At 53.3% G+C, this 20,536-nt stretch overlaps 2 protein-coding genes across 7 annotated transcripts in view; both read right to left on the reverse strand.

The window, feature by feature from the left end:
* LOC147116765 (WD repeat-containing protein 88-like) overlaps window positions 1–6,920 on the reverse strand; it is a 73,053-nt gene extending 66,133 nt beyond the window's left edge. Inside the window, exons 1-3 of one of the 4 annotated variants that reach the window (XM_085991920.1) lie at window positions 6,627–6,914; window positions 6,087–6,197; window positions 4,538–4,623 (exon numbers count right to left, since the gene is read on the reverse strand). In XM_085991920.1, coding sequence (XP_085848046.1) covers window positions 4,538–4,623; window positions 6,087–6,197; window positions 6,627–6,746 — 317 coding nt within the window. In that variant the 5' untranslated portion in view covers window positions 6,747–6,914. Of the gene's footprint in view, window positions 1–4,537; window positions 4,624–6,086; window positions 6,198–6,626 lie in introns of all 4 variants that reach the window. The other 3 variants (XM_085991921.1, XM_085991922.1, XM_085991923.1) reach the window with 3 other exon arrangements.
* A 2,083-nt stretch (window positions 6,921–9,003) lies between these two features.
* Window positions 9,004–20,536, reverse strand: part of gpatch1 (G patch domain containing 1) — an 82,452-nt gene continuing 70,919 nt past the window's right edge. Inside the window, exons 17-20 of one of the 3 annotated variants that reach the window (XM_085991913.1) lie at window positions 18,023–18,133; window positions 17,059–17,213; window positions 12,924–13,075; window positions 9,004–9,377 (exon numbers count right to left, since the gene is read on the reverse strand). In XM_085991913.1, the coding sequence (XP_085848039.1) occupies window positions 9,344–9,377; window positions 12,924–13,075; window positions 17,059–17,213; window positions 18,023–18,133 (452 nt within the window). In that variant the 3' untranslated portion in view covers window positions 9,004–9,343. Of the gene's footprint in view, window positions 9,788–12,923; window positions 13,076–17,058; window positions 17,214–18,022; window positions 18,134–20,536 lie in introns of all 3 variants that reach the window. The other 2 variants (XM_085991912.1, XM_085991914.1) reach the window with 2 other exon arrangements.

The raw sequence follows: 20,536 nt of genomic DNA on the forward strand, positions 1-20,536 counted from the left end.
CAACCCTGCCACAGCAACCTCTGCAAGACATGCCAGATCATCAACACAGATACCATCATCACACGTGAGGACACCACCCACCAGGTACATGGTACATACTCATGTGACTCGGCCAACGTTGTCTACCTCATACGTTGCAGGAAAGGATGCCCCAGAGCATGGTACATTGGCAAGACCATGCAGACACTGCGACACCGGATGAACGGACACCGCGCAACAATCGCCAGGCAGGAGTGTTCCCTCCCAGTCGGGGAACACTTCAGCAGTCAAGGACATTCAGCCTCCGATCTTCGGGTAAGCATTCTCCAAGGCGGCCTTAGACATACGACAGCGCAAAATCGTAGAGCAGAAACTGATAGCCAAGTTCCGCACTCATGAGGACGGCCTCAACCGGGATCTTGGGTTCCTGTCACGCTACATGTAACCCCACCTGACGTAGGGTCACCCAGACTCGAGTCGTCGTTGGCTTGTTCTCTCTACACAGATGTGGCCGGACCTGCTGTGATTTCCAGCAAAAATAATGTTTTATTGTCTTTTTTGTTTTTCATACAGACCCCAGCATCTGCAACATTTGACCCCTTGTGACCCCACCTCATTGTTCTTTGATGTAATGTTTTCCTGACTAACCTGTTTGGACACCATTCACACCTTTGATTGCTGTGATTATCTCTCTGCCGAGGTGTGATAAATGGCAGTTAGAAAGATTACCTGTAATCATCTGGCATTATTCTCTGACTATATAAGCTGTGTCTTTATGCATCTCTCCACTTCACCTGACGAAGGAGCAGCGCTCCGAAAGCTTGTGATTTCAAATAAAACTGTTGGACTATAACCTGGTGTTGTGACTTCTTACAGAAAGGAAATAGAGAGCGTACAACGCCAACATGTTCCTGTAAAGGTCAAGGGTGGGACCAACAAGCCCAGGGAACCCTGGATGTCAAGGGATATACAAGAATGGATTAGGGAAAAAATGGAGGCTTTTTGCAGATACAAAGGACTAAACAGTGGAAACCCTAGAGGAGTATAGAAAATGCAGGGAGGTACTTAAAAAAGAAATTAGGAGAGCGAAGAGGGGGCATGAAATAACACTGGCGGGAAAAATAAAGGAAAATTCCAAGGTGTTTTATAAGTATATTAAGGGCAAGAGGATAACCAGGGAAAAAGTAGGGCCCATTAGGGACCAAAGTGGCAATCTGTGTAGAGCCGGAAGATGTAGGTGAGGTTTTAAATGAATATTTTGCATCTGTGTTCACTATGGAGAAGGGTGATGTAGGCATAGAAATCAGGCAGGGGGATAGTGATATACTTGAACAAATTAGTATTGAGAGGGAGGAGGTACTAGCGGTTTTAGCAGGCTTAAAAGTGGATAAATCCCCAGGCCCAGATGAGATGTATCCCAGGCTGCTGTGTGAGGCAAGAGAGGAAATTGCAGGGGCTCTGACACAAATTTTCAAAACCTCTCTGGCCACAGGGGAGGTGCCAGAGGACTGGAGAACAGCTAACATAGTACCATTGTTCAAGAAGGGTAGTAGGGATAAACCAGGGAATTACAGGCCAGTGAGCCTAACATCAGTGGTAGGGAAATTATTGGAAAAAATTCTGAGCGACAGAATTAGTCTCCACTTGGAGAGGCAGGGATTAATCAGGAATAGTCAGCATGGCTTTGTCAGGGGGAGATCATATCTGACCAATTTGTTTGAATTTTTCGAGGGGGTGACTAGGTGTGTGCATGAGGGTAGTGCAGTTGATGTAGTCTACATGGACTTCACTAAGGCTTTTGACAAAGTCCCACATGGGAGACTGGTCAAGAAGGTAAGAGCCCATGGGATCCAGGGCAATTTGGCACATTGCATCCAAAATTGGCTTAGTGGCAAGAGGCTGAGGGTGATGGTCGAAGGTTGTTTTTGTGACTGGAAGCCTGTGTCCAGTGGTGTACCGCAGGGATCGGTGCTGGGTCCTTTGCTGTTTGTGGTCTACATTAATGATTTAGATATGAATGTAGGAGGTATGATCATTAAGTTCGCAGATGACACGAAAATTGGTTGGAGTGGTAAATAGCGAGGAGGGAAGCCTCAGGCTACGGGACGATATAGACAGGATGGTTAGATTTAACCCTGAAAAGTGTGAGGTGATGCATTTTGGGAGGACTAACAAGGCAAGGGAATACACAATGAATGGTTGGACCCTAGGAAGGACAGAGGATCAGAGGGACCTTGGTGTGCATGTATATAGATGCCTGAAGACAGCAGGACAGGTAGATAAGGCGGTTAAAGGGCATATGGGATACTTGCCTTCATTAGCCGAGACATAGAATATAAGAGCAGGGAAGTTATGATGGAGCTGTACAAAATGCTAGTTAGGCCACAGCTGGAATACTGTGTGCAGTTCTGGTCGCCACACTATAGGAAGGATGTGACTGCATTGGAGAGGGTACAGAGGAGATTCACCAGGATGTTACCTGGGCTGGAGCGCTTCAGCTATGAAGAGAGACTGGACAGGCTGGGGTTGTTTTCCTTAGAGTAGAGAAGGCTGAGGGGGGACCTGATTGAGGTGTACAAAATTGAGGGGCATAGAAAGAAAGGAACTTTTCCCCTTTAGTAGAGGGGTCAATAACCAGGGGGCATAGTTTCAAGGTAAGGGGCAGGAGGTTTAGAGGGGATTTGAGGAAAAACGTTTTTACCCAGAGGGTGGTTGGAATCTGGAACTCAATGCCTGAAAGGGTGGTAGAGGCAGGAACCCTCACAACATTCAAGAAGCATTTAGATGAGCACTTGAAACGCCATAGCATACAAGGCTACGGACCAAGTGCTGGAAAATGGAATTAGAATAGATAGGGTTTGATGGCCGGTGCGGACACGATGGGCCAAAGGGCCTCTTTCTGTGCTGTATAACTCTGACTCTATGACCACTTGACTCCCGACCTCATTACAGCCTTGGTCCAAACATGGACAAAGGAGCTGAATTCCAGAGGTGAGGAGAGTGACTGCCCTTGACATTAAGGCAGCATTTGACCGAGTGCGGCATCAAGGAGCCCTAGTAAAACTGAAGTCAATGGGAATCGGGGGGGAAAACTCTCCACTGGCTGGAGTCATACCGAGCACAAAGGAAGATGGTTGTGGTGGTTGAAGGTCATTCATCACAGCCCCAGGACATCGCTGCAGGAGTTCCTCAGGGCAGTGTCCCAGGCCCAACCATCTTCAGCTGCTTCATCAATGACCTTCCCTCCAACATAAGGTAAGAAGTGGGGATGTTCGCTGATGACTGCACAGTGTTCAGTGCCATTCACAACACCTCAGATAATGAAGCAGTCCATGCCCGCATGCAACAAGACCTGGACGATGTTCAGGCTTGGGCTGATAAGTGGCAGGTAACATTTGCGACACAGAAGTGCCAGGCAATGACTATCTCCAACAAGCGAGAGTCTAACCACCGCCCCTTGACATTCAACGGCATTACCATCGCCGAATGCCCCACCATCAACATCCTGGGGGTCACCATTGACCAGAAACTTAACTGGACCAGCCACATCAATACTGTGGCTACAAGAGCAGGTCAGAGGCTGGGTATTCTGCGGCAAGTGTCTCACCTCCTGCCTGCCCAAAGCCTTTCCACCATCTACAAGGCACAAGTAAGGAGTGTGATGGAATACGCTCCACTTGCCTGGATGAGTGCAGCTCCAACAACACTCAAGAAGCTCGACACCATCCAGGACAAAGCAGTCCTCTCGATTGGCACCCCATCCACCATGTTAAACATTCACTCCCTCTACCACCGGCACACCGTGGCTGCAGTGTGTACCATCTACAAGATGCACTGCAGCAACTCGCCAAGGCTTCTTCGGCAGCACCTCCCAAACTCGCGACCTCTTCCACCTGGAAGGACAAGGGCAGCAGGCGCATGGGAACACCACCACCTCCAAGTTCCCCTCCAAGTCACACACCATCCTGACTTGGAAATATATCGCCGATCCTTCATCATCGCTGGGTCAAAATCCTAGAACTCCCTCCCTAACAGCACTGTGGGAGCACCTTCACCTCAAGGACTGCAGCGGTTCAAGAAGGTGGCTCACCACCACCTTCTCGAGGGCAATTAGGGTTGGGCATTAAATGCTGGCCTCCAGCGATGCCCTGATCTGATAAACGAATAAAAAAATTAAAAAATTCTAGTAAATCTCCTCTGCACCCTCTCCAAGGCCTTGACATCCTTCCTAAAGTGTGGTGCCCAGAATTGGACACAAAACTGCAGCTGGGGCCGAACCAGTAATTTCTACAGGGTCATCATAACTAAGAGAGTCTCTCAGACATGTGAGAGGCACCAGGTTAATACCGATTCTCCCTTTAAATACGGTGCCGATCAGGAGCTGGCTCAGTTTGAAATCAGCACGCAGTGAGTCTCATATTGAACTCTTGGAATGAAATTGTCAATTACGCCCCAGCCCCTCTCTCTCATTCTCTCTCTCTCTCTCTCTCTCTCTCGTTCTCTGCGGAGAAGCTTTATTTCGCGGACGTTTTGAAATCAGAAGCAGTTGAAAGGTCACCTTCGGTTGTCTGGACTCAGGCAGCAGTCAGTGAGTGGGGCGGAGTGAAGCCCAAACACGGAGACAGTAGTGCCGCTCGACAGATCCTGGCAGGGAGCAAACAAGTCAGATTTTGAGTACTTTACACCATTCAAACAGAGAAAACTAAATTAAATACTTTCATCCCTGGGTATACAGCGCATCATTTCAAAGTTTGCAGATGATACGAAACTCAGAAATGTAGTAAACAGTGAGGAGAATAGTAACCGACTTCAGGACAGCGAGCGATTGGTGAAATAGGCAGACACACGGCAGATGAAATTTAATGCAGGGAAGTGCGAAGTGATTCATTTTGGTGGGAAGAATGAGAGGCATTATAAACTACAGGGTACAATTTTAAAGGGGCTGCAGGAACAGAGAGACCTGATGGAGGGAGGGAGGGAGGGAGGAAGGTACATTTGAAGTGTCAACAGAAGATGCTGGAAAAACTCAGCAGGCCCGGCAACATCCGTGGAGAGAGAAACAGAATCAACGTTTCGGGTCGAAACCCTTCGTCAGAACTGAGAAAAAAAGGCAGGAAATGAAAAGATGAAAAGTCAGTTTGGGGGTTGGGAAATGGGGGAGGGGAGGAAAGAAGAGACATTCAGAGATATTCAAGGTGAGACGAGATGGTAATAGGACAGGTAAAGAAACAGACAATGGCTCGAGATGAAGAGTGAGAGACAGCTGCCCTGTGGGAGAGAGAGAGAAAAGGCACAAACCAAAAGTGTGGATAAAAAATATAAAAATATAATAGGGGCCGAGGTTATGATCTGAAATTGTTGAACCCTATGTTGAGTCCAGAAGGCTGTAAAGTGCCTAATCGAAAGATGAGGTGCTGTTCCTCGAGCTTACGCTGAGCTTCAGTGGAACAATGCAAGAGGCCGAGGACGGTGAGGTCCGAGTGGGAGTGGAGCGGTGGATTGAAATGACAGGCGACCGGAAGCTCGGGGTCACCCTTATGGACTGAACGGAGGTGTTCCGCAAAGCGGTCGCCCAATCTGCGTTTGGTCTCCCCAATGTAGAGGAGACCACATCATGAGCAGCGAATACAGTATACTAGATTGCAAGAAGTACAAGTAAATCGCTGTTTCACCTGGAAGGGGTGTTTGGGGCCCTGGACAGTGGGAAGGGGGGAGGTAAAAGGGCAGGTGTTGCATCTCCTGCACTTGCACGGGAAGGTGCCGGGCGAGGGGGAAGGGGTGCTGGGGGTGATAGAGGAGTGGACTAGGGTGTCTCGGAGGGAGCGGTCCCTACGGAATGCTGAAAGGGGAGGTGAGGGGAAGATGCGTTTGGTGGTGGGATCACGTTGGAGGTAGCGGACATGGCGGAGGATGATCCATTGAATCCGTTTTTTTCTCTCTCCCACATGGCAGCTGTCTTTCACTCTGCGGACACTGGGAAGAACAATCCCTGCTTTTCTTCAAAATAGTGCCATGGGATCTTTTATGTCCACCTGAGAGAGCAGATGGGGCCTCGGTTTAACATCTCATCCAAAAGACAGATGAAAAGCTGGCCTGAAGAATCTTACCCGGAGGATCGCTGTTTCATCAAATGAACAGGTGATAAATCTGGTGTCGTTGAAACAAAACTTGCAGCAGGTAACTTGCTTGCTGTGGCCAGTTACAACTCGGAACGGGATCTGTGCAGAGAAACAAAGAGAGAGATTAGTAACATCCCATAACCCAGGACACCCACAGTGACCCATGACCCCCCACACTAACTCATGACCCCACACTGACCCAGGGCCCCCCACACTGACCCATGGCCCCCCACGCTGACCCATGGCCCCCCACACTGACCCATGGCCCCCCACACTGACCCATGGCCCCCTACACTGACCTATTAACCCCTACCCTGACCACCACACTGACCCATGGCCCCCACGCTGATCCCTGACCCACATACTGACCTTGGACCCCTCACACTGACCCATGACCCCCCACACTGACCCATGACCCCACACTGACCCATGCCCCCCCGCCCTGACCCATGGCCCCCTACACTGACCTATTAACCCTGACCCTGACCACCACACTGACCCATGGCCCCCTCACGCCTGCCCCCTGACCTGTGCCAGCCTCTGGTGCTCCCAGGCGCTCTCCTCCACTGCCCTCTCCGGCTGTTTGGCCTCCAGCGGGTCCCCGGGGTCAGGGGACAGCGCCGGGGTCACCGGGGGGCAGGTCAGCATGCTGCTCCGCCGGGAGAGTCCTCGCGGGAGAGACCCGGTCTCCCGGGCAACGCCTCACAGGCAGAGCCCCGCGCACAGGCCGCCAACCGGACAGACCGGCCCGGAGAGAGAGCGGGAGACCCGCAGCGGCCCGGAGAGAAGCGGCTCCGCGCGGCCCGGTCCCCATGGTGACAGCGCCCCGCCCACAGCCCGCGGTCACAGGTCAGCAGGGCCCGGGTCACTCGCCCCCTCTCCGGTCCTGAGGCCAATTTGCCTTTTTTAAAAATTCATCCTTGGAGTGTGGGCGTTGCTTTTAAGGCCAGCATTTCTTGCCCAGCCCTAATTGCCCTGAGAAGGTGGTGGTGAGCCACCTTCCTGAACCGCTGTAGTCCGTGTGGTGAAGGACATGGGTCAGTGTGGGGGGGTCATGGGTCAGTGTGAGAGTCATGGGTCAGTGCAGGGGGTCCATGGGTCAGTGCGGGGGGGCCATGGGTCAGTGCAGAGGGGTCATGGGTCAGTGTGAGAGTCATGGGTCAGTGCAGGGGGTCTATGGGTCAGTGTGGGGGGGCCATGGGTCAGTGCAGAGGGGTCATGGGTCAGTGTGAGAGTCATGGGTCAGTGCGGGGGGGTTCATGGGTCAGTGTGGGGGGCCATGGGTCAGTGCGGGGGGGTCATGGGTCAGTGTGAGGAGTCATGGGTCAGTGTGGGGTCCCATGGGTCAGTGTGGGGGGTCATGGGTCAGTGTGGAGGAGTCATGGGTCAGTGTGGGGGCCTATGGGTCAGTGTGGGGGCCCATGGGTCAGTGCGGGGGCCCATGGGTCAGTGCGGGGGGGCCATGGGTCAGTGCGGGGGGGCCATGGGGCAGTGCGGGGGGTTATGGGTCAGTGTGGGGGGCCATGGGTCAGTGTGGGGGCCTATGGGTCAGTGTGGGGGCCCATGGGTCACTGTGGGGGCCCATGGGTCACTGTGAGGAGTCATGGGTCAGTGTGGGGGGCCATGGGTCAGTGTGGGGGGTCATGGGTCAGTGATGTTAGAGAGTTCCAGGATTTTGACCCAGCGATGATGAAGGATCGGCGATATATTTCTAAGTCAGGATGGTGCGTGACTGGGAGGGGAACTTGGAGGTGGTGATGTTCCCATGCGCCTGCTGCCCTTGTCCTTCTAGGTGGGAGAGGTCGTGGGTTTGGGAGTTGCTGCAGTGCATCTTATAGATGGTACACATTGCAGCCACGGTACGCCGGTGGTGGAGGGAGTGAATGTTTAAGGTGGTGGATGGGGTGCCAATCGAGAGGACTGCTTTGTCCTGGATGGTGTCGAGCTTCTTGAGTGTTGTTGGAGCTGCACTCATCCAGGCAAGTGGAGAGTATTCCATCACACTCCTTACTTGTGCCTTGTAGATGGTGGAAAGGCTTTGGGGAGTCAGGAGGTGAGACACTCGCCGCAGAATACCCAGCCTCTGACCTGCTCTTGTAGCCACAGTATTTATGTGGTTGGTCCAGTTACGTTTCTGGTCAATGGTGACCCCCCAGGATATTGATGGTGGGGGATTCGGTGATGGTAATCCTGTTGCCAAGGGGCAGTGGTTAGACTCTCTTGTTGGAGATAGTCATTGCCTGGCACTTGTGTGACGCGAATGTTACCTGCCGCTTATCAGCCCAAGTCTGAATGGCATCCAGGTCTTGTTGCATGTGGGCATGGACTGCTTCCTTATCTGTGGAGTTGTGAATGGCACTGAACACTGCAGCCATCAGCGAACATCCCCACTTCTGACCTTATGATGGAGGGAATTTAAACAGCGCTTTTAACGTAGTAAAATGTCCCAAGGTGCTTCACGGGAGCTTAATCAAACAAAATCTTTACACCAAGCCACGTAAAAAGATATTAAGGCAGGAGGAGTGCCGATATCTTGGGGTGGTTGTGGGGCTGCAGGGGGTTACACAGATAGGGAGGGGCGAGGTCATTGAGAGATTTGAACACAAGGATGAGAATTTTAAAATGGAGGTGTTTCCGGACTGGGAGTAGAGCAGCGAGCACAGGGCTGATGGGTGAACGGGACTTGGTGCGAGTTAGGATAGGGGCAGCAGAGTTACAACTACTGCCGTGACTGGAACATCGGAGAGTAGACAATTCAGCCCCTCGAGCCTGTGACGCAGCACAGATTGGGAATCTGGGACAGGTTCTGTGCGGCTGGGACACTAATTGAGACCGACTGTGACAGCCAGAGAAGCTGCTGGTATATTTCTGTCAATCCCTCATCAGTGACAGATAACAGAACAAGTTTAATTAAATATTTTATTACAGACCTCTACAGTAAGAAAACTGTACAAAGTTCGGGGGTTTACATCTGAATTCATTCACGAATTGATTAATTTACAACAGTGTGGCAGATAGAACAGAACATTACACTCTGTCCACCCAAGAGGGAACCTGACCCTAGGAGAGAATTCATTCCTTTCCTTCCGTTTGTTTCTCAGCTGTTTCCGATTCGCTGCTCTGACCACATGCTGTCCTCACTCATTTAAACTTCCGCAGTTGCAGTGGCATTTCTTTGCTGAGAATTATGAAAAGACTTGCATTTCGACCACGCCTTTCACAGCCTCAGGACGTCCCAAAGCACTTCACAGCCAATGAAGTACTTTTGAAGTGTGGTCACTGTTGTAATATAGGAAACGTGGCAGTCAATTTGCGCACAGCAAGCTCCCACAAACACACTGCCATGTCCCCGTTCTGCACCCCCACCCCGGTGTGTGTGTCCCTTCACCCTCGACATTCTCACAGCTGGTTATAAACGGATGAGAAAAACGGTGGGCGAGATCTGTGGAAGGCCTGTGACGCTCACAGGGTGAGTGAGCCGAGCGTTCCTGCCCTGGAGTCACCGGCGTTAGTGTTCCCGGACTGGTTCCCCTCTCACCGGGCAGTTACTGACAATCCACAAGAGAAGCCGCCAGCCCAGAACAGTCAGCTCAGGATCCCGTGCGTATGCGAGGAGAGTGCAGGTGATCACAGAGCGAGTACCCAGCTTCCCGTCTCACCGTCGCCCCGCCAATGGAAGATTTTTCAACCTGTGAACAAGTTAAGCAAACATCATAAGACACACCACCACCCCCCGATAGTGGACGGGTGTCACATCCAACGGTGCCACAGGGGGGGCGGGGGGGTGTCACGGTTCTTTAGAATACTCTAAGGGTATGTCCGAGATGTTCAGGGGTCTAACGCAAGTTAGGTGAGGATTCAATAGACTTTTGAGCGCTAAGGGAATCGAGGGATATGGGGAGCGGGCGGGAAGTGGAGTTGAGGTTGAAGTTCAGCCATGATCTCACTGAATGGCGGAGCAGGCTCGAGGGGCCGAATGGCCGACTCCTGCTCCTGATTCTTATGTTTGAGAAAGTGGAGCACAGACTCAGGAACAGTGCTGGAGAAATGTTTTCACACAAAGGATTGGTAGGTGATCAAATCCATTTCTAAGGGAATTAGATGAACATGGAGAAAGGAAAATATTACAGGGCCGGGTAATGGGATTAGAGTGGACAGCAATGGGACAGGCACGATGGGCCGAATGGCTTCCTTCCATTTTTAAATTTGTTCTTGCATTGCGGTCAAAGCTTAAATTATTGCCATCCCGATCTGCCTCTTCTCAAGAAATCGTGATCATCTTAAGCCACAACAGAGGGTAATAAGAGTCAAGCATGGAGAATGGGACTGGAGTCACATGTAGGCCAGACTGGGTCAGGGTGGGACTGGAGTCACATGTAGGCCAGACTGGGTCAGGGTGGGACTGGAGTCACATGTAGACCAGACTGGGTCAGGGTGGGACTGGAGTCACATGTAGGCCAGACTGGGTCAGGGTGGGACTGGAGTCACATGTAGGCCAGACTGGGTCAGGGTGGGACTGGAGTCACACGTAGGCCAGACTGGGTCAGGGTGGGACTGGAGTCACATGTAGGCCAGACTGGGTCAGGGTGGGACTGGAGTCACATGTAGGCCAGACTGGGTCAGGGTGGGACTGGAGTCACATGTAGGCCAGACTGGGTCAGGGTGGCAGGTTCCCTCCCATGAAGGATGTTAGTTTAGGTCTTTAGGGAGTTTAGGCCCAGGATGGTAAGGAGTAAACTTCAGGGAGTCGTGCTGGACTTAAACCAGGCAGCACAGAGCATCCGCTTAGCTTCCTGCGGCTGCACCAGCCCTCGGGGTACTGGTTTAGGGGGTTCACCTGGAGCAGAGTGGGAAAAACCCAGCCCAACCCCCAGTCCCCAATCTCTACTCCCCCAGGCACCATCGATGGCTGGGCTGGCTCCTCAATCAACAACTTGCATTTATATAGCGCCTTTAACGTAGTAAAACATCCCAAGGCCCTTCACGGGAGCGACTATCAAACAAAATTTGACACCGAGCCAGATGAGATATTAGGACAGGTGACCAAAGGCTTGGTCAAAGAGGTAGGTTTTAAGGAGCGTCTTAAAGGAGGAGAGAGAGGTAGCGAGGTGGAGAGGTTTAGGGAGGGAATTCCAGAGCTTAGGGCCTCAGCAGCTGAAGGCACGGCCACCAATGGTGGGACGATGAAAATCGGGAATGCTCAAGAGGCCAGAATTGGAGGAGCACAGGTATTTCGGAGGGTTGTAGGGCTGGAGGAGATAGGAAGGGGCGAAGCCATGGAGGGATTTCAAAACAAGGATGAGAATTTTAAAATTGAGGCGTTACTGGACCGGGAGCCAATGTAGGTCAGTGAGCACAGGGGGTGATGGGTGAACGGGACTGGGTGTGAGTTAGGACACGGGGCAGTGAGCACAGGGGGTGATGGGTGAACGGGACTGGGTGTGAGTTAGGACACGGGGCAGTGAGCACAGGGGGTGATGGGTGAACGGGACTGGGTGTGAGTTAGGACACGGGGCAGTGAGCACAGGGGGTGATGAGTGAACGGGACTGGGTGCGAGTTAGGACACGGGGCAGTGAGCACAGGGGGTGATGGGTGAACGGGACTGGGTGCGAGTTAGGACACGGGGCAGTGAGCACAGGGGGTGATGGGTGAACGGGACTGGGTGCGAGTTAGGACACGGGGCAGTGAGCACAGGGGGTGATGGGTGAACGGGACTGGGTGCGAGTTAGGACACGGGGCAGTGAGCACAGGGGGTGATGGGTGAACGGGACTGGGTGCGAGTTAGGACACGGGGCAGTGAGCACAGGGGGTGATGGGTGAACGGGACTGGGTGCGAGTTAGGACACGGGGCAGTGAGCACAGGGGGTGATGGGTGAACGGGACTGGGTGCGAGTTAGGACACGGGGCAGTGAGCACAGGGGGTGATGGGTGAACGGGACTGGGTGCGAGTTAGGACACGGGGCAGTGAGCACAGGGGGTGATGGGTGAACGGGACTGGGTGCGAGTTAGGACACGGGGCAGTGAGCACAGGGGGTGTTGGGTGAACGGGACTGGGTGCGAGTTAGGACACGGGGCAGTGAGCACAGGGGGTGATGGGTGAACGGGACTGGGTGCGAGTTAGGACACGGGGCAGTGAGCACAGGGGGTGATGGGTGAACGGGACTGGGTGCGAGTTAGGACACGGGGCAGTGAGCACAGGGGGTGATGGGTGAACGGGACTGGGTGCGAGTTAGGACACGGGGCAGTGAGCACAGGGGGTGATGGGTGAACGGGACTGGGTGCGAGTTAGGACACGGGGCAGTGAGCACAGGGGGTGATGGGTGAACGGGACTGGGTGCGAGTTAGGACACGGGGCAGTGAGCACAGGGGGTGATGGGTGAACGGGACTGGGTGCGAGTTAGGACACGTGGCAGTGAGCACAGGGGGTGTTGGGTGAACGGGACTGGGTGCGAGTTAGGACACGGGGCAGTGAGCACAGGGGGTGATGGGTGAACGGGACTGGGTGCGAGTTAGGACACGGGGCAGTGAGCACAGGGGGTGATGGGTGAACGGGACTGGGTGTGAGTTAGGACACGGGGCAGTGAGCACAGGGGGTGATGGGTGAACGGGACTGGGTGTGAGTTAGGACACAGCGCAGTGATTGGCGATGTTACGGACGTGGAAATAGGCGATGTTTTGGAATGTTGCAGACAAGTCTGTCCCAGCGATCGGTTTAGTGAGTCCGTCACAGAGGGGTTTGCCCCGGGGAACAGCCGAGAGAAACAAAAAAAAACTAAATCGGTGAAACGCTACACCATTGGTGGTTCCCTGGACGGACGACTCACCTCTTCAGCAGATCCAGATGGGGCTCAGGCCGGGGGGCCCCATCTTGTCTGCCTCTGTCACTGTCGCCGGACTCCCCTGAGCTGCTGTCACTGCCCCTCGGGTTCCTGTCCCTCGGCTTCGATCTGTGTTTGTGCTTTTTGTGTTTCTTTTTCTGCAAGGCAAAAGACAGACTTACATTTCTCCAGGATCTTTCACACCTCAGCATGTCCCAGAGCACTTCACAGACAATGAAGTACTTTTGAAGTGTGGTCACTGTTGTAATGCAGGAAGCATGGCAGCCAATTTTTGCACAGTAAGATCCCACAAACAGCAATGTGATAATGACCAGATCATCTGTTTTAGTGATGTTGGTTGAGGGATAAATATTGGCCTCAGGACACCGGGGAGAACTCCCCTGCTCTTCTTCGAAATAGTGCCATGGGATCTTTTACGTTCACCTGAGAGAGCAGACGGGGCCTCGGTTTAACGTCTCATCTGAAAAACGACATCTCTGACAGTGCAGCGCTCCCCCAGGGCTGACCCTCCGACAGTGCAGCGCTCCCCCAGGACTGACCCTCCGACAGTGCAGCGCTCCCCCAGGACTGACCCTCCGACAGTGCAGCACTCCCCCAGGACTGCACTGGAGTGTCTGCCTGGATTATGTATTATGGTGTGGGGCTCAAGGTGGTGGTGTTTCCATGCATCTGCTGCCCTTGTCCTTCTAGGCAGTAGAGGTCACGGGTTTGTGAGGTGCTGTCGAAGAAGCCTTGGTGAGTTGCTGCAGTGCATCTTGTGGATGGTACACACTGCAGCCACGGTACGCCGGTGGTGGAGGGAGTGAATGTTTAAGGTGGTGGATGGGGTGCCAATCAAACGGACTGCTTTGTCCTGGATGGTGTCGAGCGTCTTGAGTGTTGTTGGAGCTGCATTCATCCAGGCAAGCGGAGAGTATTCCATCACACTTTTGACTTTGACCTGCTCTTGAAGCCACAGTATTTATGTGGCTAGTCCATTTAAGTTTCTGGTTAATGGTGACCCCCCCAGGATGTTGATGGTGGGGATTCGGCGATGGTAATCCCCTTGAATGTCATGGGGAGGTTAGAGACTCTCTTGTTGGAGATAGTCATTGCCTGGCAGTTCTGTGGCACGAATGTTACAGCCCAAGTCTGAATGCGTCCAGGTCTTGCTGCATGTGGGCATGGACTGCTTCATTATCTGAGGAGTTGTGAATGGCACTGAACACTGCAATCATCAGCGAACATCCCCACTTATGACCTTATGATGGAGGGAAGGTCGTTGATGAAGCAGCTGAAGATGGGTGGGCCGAGGACACTGCCCTGAGGAACTCCTGCAGCGACGTCCTGGGGCTGTGATGATTGGCCTCCAACAACCACAACCATGTTTCTTTGTGCTAGGTATGACTCCAGCCAGTGGAGCGTTTTCCCCGATTCCCATTGAGTTCAGTTTTACTAGGTCTCCTTGATGCTACACTCTGTCATAGAAACACATAGAAACATAGAGGATAGGAGCAGGAGTCGGCCATTCGGCCCCTCGAGCCTGCTCCGCCATTCAATGAGATCATGGCTGATCATCCAAATTCAGTACCCTGTCCCTGCCTTCTCCCCATACCCCTTGATCCCTTTAGCCTTAAGAAATATATCCAACTCCTTCTTGAATATATTTAATGAATTGGCCTCAACTGCCTTCTGTGGTAGAGAATTCCACAGGTTCACCACTCTCTGGGTGAAGAAATTCCTCATCTCTGTCCTAAATGGCCTACCCCTTATCCTTAGACTGTGACCCCTGGTTCTGGACTCCCTTGCCATCAGGAACATCCTTCCTGCATCTAGTCTGCCTTGATGTCAAGGGCAGTCACTCTCACATCACCTCTGGAATTCAGCTCTTTTGTCCATGTTTGGACCAAGGCTGTAATGGGGTCTGGAGCCGAGTGGTCCTGGTGGAACCCACACTGAGCATCGGTGAGCAGGTTATTTGGTGAGTAAGTGCCACTTGGTAGCACTGTCGATGACATGTTCCATCACTTTGCTGATGATTGAGAGTAGACTGATGGGGCGGTAATTGGCCAGATTGGATTTGTCCTGCTTTTTGTGGGCAGGACACACCTGGGCAGTTTTCGACATTGTTGGATAGATGCCAGTGTTGTAGCTGTACTGGAACAGCTTGGCTAGAGGCGCGGCTAGTTCTGGAGCACAAGTCTTCAGCGTGACAGCTGGGATATTGTCTGGGCCCATAGCCTTTGCTGTATCCAGTGTGCTCAGCCGTTTCTTGATATCACGTGGAGTGAATCGAATTGGCCGAAGACTGGCTTCTGTGATGGTGGGGACCAATTTTCTCCTCTGGTTGTTTTGGGTGTGCGCTCCCTTTAACGCCCATTCAAAATTTAGTGCATGCGCAAAATCTCCCATTCAAAAGCCAGTAAGCCTGCGCGGGACCTCCAGACATCTGCGCCATTGTACCCTCCGGAGGAGGCCGATGGGATCATCCACTCGGCACTACTGGCTGAAGATGGTTGTCTATTGCACTCACGTGCTGGGCTCCACCATCATTGAGGATGGGGATACTCATGGAGCCTCCTCCTCCCGTTAGTTGTTTAATGGACCACCACCATTCATGAATGGATGTGGCAGGACTGCAGAGCTTTGATCTGATCCGTTGATTATGGGATCTCCAAGCCCTGTCTATAGCATGCTGCTTCCGCTGTTTAGCATGCATGTAGTCCTGTTTGTAGCTTCACCAGGTTGGCACCTCATTTTTAGATAAGTCTGGTGCTGCTCCCGGCATGCTCTTCTACACTCCTTATTGAACCAGGGTTGGTCCCCTGGCTTGGTGGTAATGGTAGAGTGAGGGATATGCCGGGCCATGAGGTTAGAGATTGTGGTGGAATACACTTCTGCTGCTGCTGATGGCCCACAGCGCCTCATGGATGCCCAGTTTTGAGCTGCTAGATCTGTTCTGAATCTATACCATTTTGCAGGGTGGTAATGCCACACAACATGATGGAGGGTGTCCTCAGTGTGAAGATGGGACTTCATCTCCACAATGACTGTGCGGTGGTCACTGATACCAATACTGTCATGGGCAGATGCATCTGTGACAGGTAGATTGGTCAGGACGAGGTCAAGTAGGTTTTTCCTTCATGTTGGTTCTCTCGCCACCTGTTGCAGGCCAAGACTGGCAGCTATGTCCTTCAGGACTTGGCCAGCTTGGTCAGTAGCAGTGCTACCGAGCCACTCTTGGTGATGGACATTGAAGTCCCCCACCCAGAGTACATTCTGTGCCCTTGCTACTCTCAGTGCTTCTTCCAAGTGCTGTTCAACAGGGAGGAGTACTGATTCATCAGCTGAGGGAGGGCGGTAGGTGGTAATCAGCAGGAGGTTTCCTTCCCATGCTTGACCTGATGCCATGAGACTTCATGGGGTCCGGAGTCAATGTTGAGGACTCCCAGGGCCACTCCTTCCCGACTGTATACCACTGTGCCACCACCCCTGGTGGGTGTTTCCTGCCGGTGGGACAGGACATACCCAGGGATGGTGATGGAGGAGTTTGGGACATTGGCTGAAAGGTAAGATTCTGTGAGTATGACGATGGGCTGTGTCGAGTATTTTCGAGCTAGATCACACGAGGGTAAAGCACCGAGAGGCACAGGACTGTCACTGGTGGTGGGGGCAATAAGAATATTGCAGGGGAGCACTGGGGGGAATTTACGGGATTTGGGGGGCGGGGGGTGCAGGATATAAACCGCACTAAAAACAATTTGGGGTTGGGAGTGAATCCCCTCTCCCCTCATGCAGTTGTAACCAGTAGGGGGAGTCTCGGGCGGTCAGTATCTGGGGGGTGGGGGTCTTGGACGGTCAGTGTCCGGGGTGGGGGGGGTGGTGGTCTCGGACGGTCAGTGTCCCGGGGGGAGTCTCAGGCGGTCAGTGTTGACCATTCTCCAGCGTTCTCTGTAATGGGGAATCCTGGCTGTGCCAGACACCACCTGAGAGTAACAGAGTAGACACGGCGCTGAGAGAAATGGGTCGTAATGTCCACCCGGCCCCGAGGGTCTTGGGGTGTTGCTGCTCCAGCAGAACCTGCATGCCGTTCCCGCACATCTGTCCCCTCCAGCACACTTCCCGCTGTCTCTGAACTCACCTTGTCCTTTTTCTGTTTCTTTCTCTTCTGCCTGTCTTTGTGTTTCTTTCTCTGTTTCTCCTTCTGGTGAGCTGTGTTGCCGCCGTGTCCCTCTGGCCTCTCGCATCCCTGCACTGGAGAACCCGAGGCACAATCGGGCGAGAGGTGGGAGTTACCTGCAGTGTAAATCACAACCCATGTTACATCAACGTTATAAATCACTGATCCAAAACCGGATAGATACCGAGTGCAGCCTCCTGTATATAATCTATAGTTACTGAATGTGATGCTCCTATATAATCTATACCATGTTATTGGGTGCAACCTCCTGTATCTATCATAGAATGATGCTGCACAGAAGGAGGAGGCCATTCGGCCCATCGTGCCTGTGCCGGCTCTTTGAACGAGCTCTCCAATTAGTCCCACTCTTTCCCCACAGCCCTGCTAATGTTTCTGCTCAAGTATTTCTCCAATTTTCTTTTGAAAGTTACTATTGAATCTGCTTCCACCGCCCTTTCAGGCAGCACGTTCCAGATCACAACAACTCGCTGCAGAAAAAAAATTCTCATCTCCCCTCTGGTTCTTTTGCCAATGATCTTCAATCTGTGTCCTCTGGTTACCGACCCTCCTGCCACTGGAAACAGTTTCTCCTTATTTACTCTATCAAAACCCTTAATGATTTTGAACACCTTTATCAAATCTCCCCCTAACCTTCTCTGCTCTAAGGAGAACAATCCCAGCTTCTCCAATCTCTCCACGTAACTGAAGTCCCTCATCCCTGGCACCATTCCAGTAAATCTCCTCCGCACCCTCTCTAAGGCCTTAACATCCTTCCTAAAGTGTGGTGCCCAGAATGGGACACAATACTCCAGCTGGGGCCTCACCAGTGATTTATACAGGTTGTTTATTGCAGTCTATATTGTTAATGTGCACACACTGAGAATTGTTGCTCCATAAACAGCATTTACAGGAATTAGCATCTCACCGGAGAGGAGAGTCGGTGGGAGCTTGGGCCCGAATTCCTCCGTGTCAGCAGGTTTCTGTGGGCTGCACTGTGCGGGTCGTGGGGTGCGATCAGCTTCTCTCGCTCTAAATCCTGACTCCGTCAATAAACATGGAAACAACAAACCGCGTTCAGTCAACCTGGGCAGCCAACCGCAAATAGACAAAGCACACAGGCAGGTCGAGCGGTGAGGATAGACAAAGCACACAGGCAGGTCGGGCGGTGAAGATAGACAAAGCACACAGGCAGGTCGAGCGGTGAGGATAGACAAAGCTCACAGGCAGGTCGGGCAGTGAGGGTAGACAAAGCACACAGGCAGGTCGGGCGGTGAGGGTAGACAAAGCACACAGGCAGGTCGAGCGGTGAGGATAGACAAAGCACACAGGCAGGTCGGGCGGTGAGGGTAGACAAAGCACACAGGCAGGTCGGGCGGTGAGGGTAGACAAAGCACACAGGCAGGTCGGGCGGTGAGGGTAGACAAAGCACACAGGCAGGTCGAGCGGTGAGGATAGACAAAGCACACAGGCAGGTCGAGCGGTGAGGATAGACAAAGCACACAGGCAGGTCGAGCGGTGAGGATAGACAAAGCACACAGGCAGGTCGAGCGGTGAGGATAGACAAAGCACACAGGCAGGTCGGGCGGTGAGGATAGACAAAGCACACAGGCAGGTCGAGCGGTGAGGATAGACAAAGCACACAGGCAGGTCGAGCGGTGAGGATAGACAAAGCACACAGGCAGGTCGGGTGGTGAGGATAGACAAAGCACACAGGCAGGTCGGGCGGTGAGGATAGACAAAGCACACAGGCAGGTCGAGCGGTGAGGATAGACAAAGCACACAGGCAGGTCGAGCGGTGAGGATAGACAAAGCACACAGGCAGGTCGAGCGGTGAGGATAGACAAAGCACACAGGCAGGTCGAGCGGTGAGGATAGACAAAGCACACAGGCAGGTCGGGTGGTGAGGGTAGACAAAGCTCACAGGCGGGTCGGGCAGTGAGGATAGACAAAGCACACAGGCAGGTCGGGCGGTGAGGATAGACAAAGCACACAGGCGGGTCGGGTGGTGAGGATAGACAAAGCACACAGGCAGGTCGAGCGGTGAGGATAGACAAAGCACACAGGCAGGTCGGGCGGTGAGGATAGACAAAGCACACAGGCAGGTCGGGCGGTGAGGATAGACAAAGCTCACAGGCAGGTCGGGCGGTGAGGATAGACAAAGCTCACAGGCAGGTCGGGCGGTGAGGGTAGACAAAGCACACAGGCAGGTCGGGCGGTGAGGGTAGACAAAGCACACAGGCAGGTCGGGCGGTGAGGGTAGACAAAGCACACAGGCAGGTCGGGCGGTGAGGATAGACAAAGCACACAGGCAGGTCGGGCGGTGAGGGTAGACAAAGCACACAGGCAGGTCGGGCGGTGAGGGTAGACAAAGCACACAGGCAGGTCGGGCGGTGAGGATAGACAAAGCTCACAGGCAGGTCGGGCGGTGAGGATAGACAAAGCACACAGGCAGGTCGGGCGGTGAGGGTAGACAAAGCACACAGGCAGGTCGAGCGGTGAGGATAGACAAAGCTCACAGGCAGGTCGAGCGGTGAGGATAGACAAAGCTCACAGGCAGGTCGAGCGGTGAGGATAGACAAAGCTCACAGGCAGGTCGAGCGGTGAGGATAGACAAAGCACACAGGCAGGTCGGGCGGTGAGGGTAGACAAAGCACACAGGCAGGTCGGGCGGTGAGGATAGACAAAGCACACAGGCAGGTCGAGCGGTGAGGGTAGACAAAGCACACAGGCAGGTCGAGCGGTGAGGATAGACAAAGCACACAGGCAGGTCGGGTGGTGAGGATAGACAAAGCACACAGGCAGGTCGAGCGGTGAGGGTAGACAAAGCACACAGGCAGGTCGGGCGGTGAGGATAGACAAAGCACACAGGCAGGTCAGGCGGTGAGGATAGACAAAGCACACAGGCAGGTCGAGCGGTGAGGATAGACAAAGCTCACAGGCAGGTCGAGCGGTGAGGATAGACAAAGCTCACAGGCAGGTCGAGCGGTGAGGATAGACAAAGCACACAGGCAGGTCGGGCGGTGAGGGTAGACAAAGCACACAGGCAGGTCGGGCGGTGAGGATAGACAAAGCACACAGGCAGGTCGAGCGGTGAGGATAGACAAAGCACACAGGCAGGTCGGGCGGTGAGGATAGACAAAGCACACAGGCAGGTCGGGCGGTGAGGATAGACAAAGCACACAGGCAGGTCGGGCGGTGAGGGTAGACAAAGCACACAGGCAGGTCGAGCGGTGAGGATAGACAAAGCTCACAGGCAGGTCGGGCGGTGAGGATAGACAAAGCACACAGGCAGGTCGGGTGGTGAGGATAGACAAAGCTCACAGGCAGGTCGGGCGGTGAGGATAGACAAAGCTCACAGGCAGGTCGAGCAGTGAGGATAGACAAAGCACACAGGCAGGTCGGGCGGTGAGGATAGACAAAGCACACAGGCAGGTCGGGC

Source organism: Somniosus microcephalus, chromosome 6 (assembly GCF_052327205.1).
Source record: "Somniosus microcephalus isolate GS21.2 chromosome 6, FLI_Smic_1.0, whole genome shotgun sequence".
NCBI classification, from domain to species: domain Eukaryota; kingdom Metazoa; phylum Chordata; class Chondrichthyes; order Squaliformes; family Somniosidae; genus Somniosus; species Somniosus microcephalus.